Source organism: Notolabrus celidotus, chromosome 11 (genome assembly GCF_009762535.1).
Source record: "Notolabrus celidotus isolate fNotCel1 chromosome 11, fNotCel1.pri, whole genome shotgun sequence".
NCBI lineage: Eukaryota > Metazoa > Chordata > Actinopteri > Labriformes > Labridae > Notolabrus > Notolabrus celidotus.
Genome location: NC_048282.1, coordinates 1422751 through 1428742, shown reverse-complemented (window position 1 = coordinate 1428742; position 5992 = coordinate 1422751). Strand labels below are relative to the sequence as shown.

The following is a 5992-nucleotide window of genomic DNA, read 5'->3' as shown; positions in this document are numbered from 1 at the left end:
GACCAGTCCACTAACTTTCCCCAGGACCAGTCCACTAACTTTCCCCAGGTCCGGTTCACTAAGTTTCCCCAGGACCAGTCCACTAACTTTCCCCAGGTCCAGTTCACTAACTTTCCCCAGGTCTGGTTCACTAAGTTTCCCCAGGACCAGTCCACTAACTTTCCCCAGGACCAGTCCACTAACTTTCCCCAGGTCCAGTTCACTACGTTTCCCCAGGTCCGGTTCACTAAGTTTCCCCAGGAACGTTTTTTCGCTTAGATTTTTCTTGATGTTTGATTACACATTACATTTTGATATTCTGTATGAATTTTAAGTTTGCTGTAGATCCAGTGAATAAATACTGAGGGTGTCTGTTTCCACCACTCGTCTCACTGGTCACACTGGGTTCTGTATCACCATGCTCCACTTGGGCACCCCACTCTGTGAGTATGATGAAGGAGTTACCTGCATGAGTCATGTCTTATTTGGATCCAGTGAGGTTTGTCTTGATAAAGGTCTGTTAGGTGGTTTTTAGTTGTCTGTGTAATGCCTGACTGATTCAGCAGTCCTCTTTTTTCAGTGCTGGCATCAATCTTGGTGCTTGTGGATTCAGGTAAATAACTTTAATATAAGGGTGCTTAATTACACGTTTGAAAATGTGTGCCTTTGTGTTGAACTTTCTGCTTTCATATCTGTTGTTAGGTGTCTCCATATTCACAGTCACCACCTGTGAAGGCAGCTATGTCCATCGCCTCAGCTGTGGTATGACATGATTTATGAAACTATCCACAACAGTGCATGAGGTTTATTTTAGCAGCCCTTCAGGGCTGGATCGGTCAGTCATTATGGCATTTGTATAATAGTTATCATATGACTTTGTTTTTGTTTTTTCATTGAGCAAGAAATGTGCTTTACAAGAGAAGGGTGACCAAGTGATAGTAGACAGAATAACAATATTATTATTAATAATAATAATAATAATAATAATAATAATAATAATAATAATAATAAGAGGAAAACAAAGGTATAAACAAAACAACAACAGTGAAACAAAACAAAAAACAAAACAAACAAACAAAGAAAAACAATTGATGTTTATAAAAAATAGAGCAGAAATAACCTATAAAAAGTAAGTAATAAACGAGGGAGTAAAGAAATAATAATAATAATAATAATAATAATAATAATAATAATAATAATAATAATAATAATTGGAAAGTAAATAAATATATTTTATCATTAATGATAATGAAACACATACAGCAGAGTGACAGTTTCCTCATTATTAAATTCAAGGGGTTGATATGAAATACAAAATAAATAAATAAGGAGAGAATGTATATATAAAAACATTTAAAAAAAAGATTAAGTAATTATTTAATTAAAAAAGGAGAGAAAAAAGACTTTGTCATATGGCTTTGTAAAATGGAATAAGGAATTTTAATGGATAATGAGTCAACATTTACATGTCTGTTAAGATGGAATTTGAATTGTACAGAATGAGATGATGTGTTGCCAGGTGAATTGACAGTGGACGAAAAATAAATACAATTTCTTCCCAAACATTTGAAAACAGTTCCTTTTCAAATGAAAGTGATTTTTTAAATCTTGCCTTGTTTTTTCTCTCTCTCTCTCTCTCTCTCTCTCTCTCTCTCTCTCTCTGTCTCTGTCTCTGTCTCTCTCTCACTCTCTCCCTCTGCTGTGTAACAGAGACTGGAGTGATTGGAGTGCAGTCAGCACTGTATGGACGTGCAGACAGTGTGACCTGCAGTGAGGGACAATATCCACATAAGACTTCAAACAATCATTGCTCTCTGTTGGGAGCTGCAGAGACGGTCAAGAGAAGGTACTTACATGTTTTATAGGGCTTTATATTATGTTAATGAAGTGACTTTGTATGTGAGGTTCAGTAAAATGTCATGGCTTTGTCATGGATTTAATATATAGTGTATTATGAAATTGCATAACGTTAGATTTAAATGAAATGTGAGTTTTGTCTCAAATAATACTCAAAATGTACAAAAGGAGCCAGACAAAGCATTCCTCTTTGTTGTACTGCCCTCTACTGGTCTGGTGGAGTAGTGCATTTACTTTTTTTTCCTCCATACGTCACTGGCCTGATTTGCACAATCTACCCGGGACTTCAGCCCCTGGTCGAAACACAGACAACAATGGGGGCACAGGAACCTTTTAGTTCAGGGTAAAGTAGTTCTGGGGGCTAACAGAGTCAAAATGCACCTTTATAGAATGAAAAAGCTGGCACAATATTCCAGTCATAGGAGAATTATGCTGCTATGTATTTGAGAATCAGAGAAAGTTTGTAATCTTGAGTTATATTCCAGTGTTGTTCTGATTCTGCTGGACTCATGCTCTCCGCCTCCTCCCTGCAGGTGTGACGGGAAAACTGTGTGTGAACTGAACCTGGTCGAAGTCAGTAACAGTGGGTCTGATCCATGCAGAGGCACCTATAAATACCTGCAGACCAAGTACAGATGCCTTCCATCAAGTCAGTCACATGTCTGCATTTCATCTATTTTATTATTAGGATTAAACTCATGTCCAATAGATGTTTTTAAAACATGAGCTTTAAGCTGTGATCAGCTTTTAATGATCACACCACAAATCTTGTGTTATTCAGAAGTGGGCTTCTTTAAAGTCTTATTTTTAGATATGTTATTTAATTTACAATAAAACATGTAGCAGATTTTTTTGTACAGTTTTTTTTTAGACAAAATAAATGTAAGGGGCGTAAATGTAAATCTCATTCTTTGGAGACCCCTGTCTGGGTACTTACAAGTACCTGGAAGTGGCTGACGTGTGTGAATGTAAGTTTTACCTGCGGTGCACATATAAATTATATGTTTTTTACTATTTAAAGCCTCTGGAAACGTAATATTTAAAATTATTATAGAATATCAAAATGTAATGTGTAATCAAGCTTCAACAAAAATCTAAGCGAAAAACCGGACCTGGGGAAATTTAGTGGACTGGTCCTGGGGAAAGTTAGTGAAACGGTCCAGGGGAAACTTAGTGTACCGGTCCTGGGGAAAGTTAGTGAAACGGTCCTGGGGAAAGTTAGTGGACCAGTCCTGGGGAAACTTAGTGTACCGGTCCTGGGGAAAGTTAGTGGACCAGTCCTGGGGAAAGTTAGTGAACCGGTCCTGGGGAAAGTTAGTGTACCGGTCCTGGGGAAAGTTAGTGGACCAGTCCTGGGGAAAGTTAGTGTACCGGTCCTGGGGAAAGTTAGTGGACCAGTCCTGGGGAAAGTTAGTGTACCAGTCCTGGGGAAAGTTAGTGAACCGGTCCTGGGGAAAGTTAGTGGACCGGTCCTGGGGAAAGTTAGTGTACCGGTCCTGGGGAAACTTAGTGTACCGGTCCTGGGGAAAGTTAGTGGACCAGTCCTGGGGAAAGTTAGTGAACCGGTCCTGGGGAAAGTTAGTGGACCGGTCCTGGGGAAAGTTAGTGGACCGGTCCTGGGGAAAGTTAGTGGACCGGTCCTAGGGAAAGTTAGTGAACCGGTCCAGGGGAAACTAAGTGAACCGGACCTGGGGAAACTTAGTGGACCGGTCCTGGGGAAAGTTAGTGTACTGGTCCAGGGGAAGGGTAGTGAACCGGACCTGGGGAAAGTTAGTGAACCGGTCCTGGGGAAACTTAGTGGAACGGTCCAGGGGAAACTTAGTGTACCGGTCCTGTGGAAAGTTAGTGGACCAGTCCTGGGGAAACTTAGTGTACCGGTCCTGGGGACCTGGGGAAACTTAGTGGACCGGACCTGGGGAAAGTTGGTGAACCGGTCCTGGGGAAAGTTAGTGAACCGGTCCTGGGGAAACTTAGTGGTCTGGTCCAGGGGAAGGGTAGTGAACCGGACCTGGGGAAAGTTAGTGAACCGGTCCTGGAGAAAGTTAGTGAACCGGACCTGGGGAAACTTAGTGGATTGGTCCTGGGGAAACTTAGTGAACCGGTCCTGGGGAAAGTTAGTGAACCGGACCTGGGGAAAGTTAGTGGTCCGGTCCAGGGGAAGGGTAGTGAACCGGACCTGGGGAAAGTTAGTGAACCGGACCTGGGGAAAGTTAGTGAACCGGACCTGGGGAAAGTTAGTGAACTGGTCCTGGGGAAAGTTAGTGAACCGGTCCTGGGGAAAGTTAGTGAACCGGACCTGGAGAAAGTTAGTGAACCGGAGCTGGAGAAACTTAGTGGACTGGTCCTGGGGAAACTTAGTGAACCGGTCCTGGGGAAAGTTAGTGAACCGGACCTGGGGAAAGTTAGTGGTCCGGTCCAGGGGAAGGGTAGTGAACCGGACCTGGGGAAAGTTAGTGAACCGGACCTGGGGAAAGTTAGTGGCCTGGTCCTGGGGAAAGTTAGTGAACCGGTCCTGGGGAAAGTTAGTGAGCCGGACCTGGGGAAAGTTAGTGAACCGCACCTGGGGAAAGTTAATGGACTGGTCCTGGGGAAAGTTAGTGAACCGGACCTGGGGAAACTTAGTGGACTGGTCCTGGGGAAACTTAGTGAACCGGTCCTGGGGAAAGTTAGTGAACCGGACCTGGGGAAAGTTAGTGGTCCGGTCCAGGGGAAGGGTAGTGAACCGGACCTGGGGAAAGTTAGTGAACCGGACCTGGGGAAAGTTAGTGAACCGGACCTGGGGAAAGTTAGTGAACTGGTCCTGGGGAAAGTTAGTGAACCGGTCCTGGGGAAAGTTAGTGAACCGGACCTGGGGAAAGTTAGTGAACCGGTCCTGGAGAAAGTTAGTGAACCGGACCTGGGGAAACTTAGTGGACTGGTCCTGGGGAAACTTAGTGAACCGGTCCTGGGGAAAGTTAGTGAACCGGACCTGGGGAAAGTTAGTGGTCCGGTCCAGGGGAAGGGTAGTGAACCGGACCTGGGGAAAGTTAGTGAACCGGACCTGGGGAAAGTTAGTGAACCGGACCTGGGGAAAGTTAGTGGCCTGGTCCTGGGGAAAGTTAGTGAACCGGTCCTGGGGAAAGTTAGTGAACCGGACCTGGGGAAAGTTAGTGAACCGCACCTGGGGAAAGTTAATGGACTGGTCCTGGGGAAAGTTAGTGAACCGGACCTGGGGAAACTTAGTGGACTTGTCCTGGGGAAACTTAGTGAACCGGTCCTGGGGAAACTTAGTGCACCGGTCCTGGGGAAACTTAGTGAACCGGTCCTGCGGAAATGATTGGAGGATATGTGGGACTGCTTTTGCCACTCCGCCACGGCTCAACTGAACCGGTCCTGGGGAAAGTTAGTGAACCCTTAAGTTTCCTCAAATCCACCACAGTTAGTAAAATAGAAGAATGACAACAAGCTGTCATCTTCAGCGGTGGATGTGCAGACAGGGACACACGAGCACAGCGGTGCAAAGAGCAGAGAGACAGCTATACAGACAGATTACAGGCAGTATGTGATTAGCAAACAAGCTAACAGCTAAGACAACACTGAGGGAAGCTGGCTGAGACGTCAGGAGACGGTCTGAGCAGGAGCGGAGTAGTTTTGTTGAACATGTGTGCATGTGACTCAGTGTTTCATTTCTGATTGGTTGGATATTTATTACGTAATAAATATCAGTTTAAACCAGCCCCCTTAAAACACAGAGTGAAAACGTGTTAAAAAACGTATTTGAACATATTTGAAAATGAATCAAAGTTGAGTTCTAATATTTTGACATAGTTTTTAGTATTTACATGTTGTCTGAAATATCATAGGTAGAATGTTTTGTTGATTTGTGTTACCAGAGGCTTTAAGTAAATCTTTGCAGTATTCTTCTGAAAATGTTGTCTTATCATGTTATCCAAAGTTTTGGTTATTTTGTGGTTATTTTAGTTTTTATTTCATGTGTGCTGTTGAAGTGTTAATGTTGATGTTGTGACCCTCCTCCTGTAAAATAACCATACATGGAATCTTTGAACCGCCTTCCTTTGTTGTTGTTTTTCAGATCCTGTGAGCGGTTCATACACATTTAGAGACATAAGTGAGGAAGAATAATATAATGTTTAAAATAAAGCACATTTAATTAGAA

The 5992-nt window shown here is 43.3% G+C and overlaps 1 protein-coding gene across 1 annotated transcript; it reads left to right on the top strand.

Annotated features, from left to right (window-relative positions):
- Nucleotides 1–320: 320 nt before the first annotated feature.
- Nucleotides 321–5992, top strand: LOC117822110 (L-rhamnose-binding lectin SML-like). The gene is made up of 6 exons (XM_034696753.1): nt 321–422; nt 560–592; nt 682–741; nt 1690–1825; nt 2370–2485; nt 5909–5992. Exons 1-6 carry the CDS (start codon nt 398–400, stop codon nt 5956–5958), a joined length of 420 nt encoding a protein of 139 aa, XP_034552644.1. The 5' UTR covers nt 321–397; the 3' UTR covers nt 5959–5992.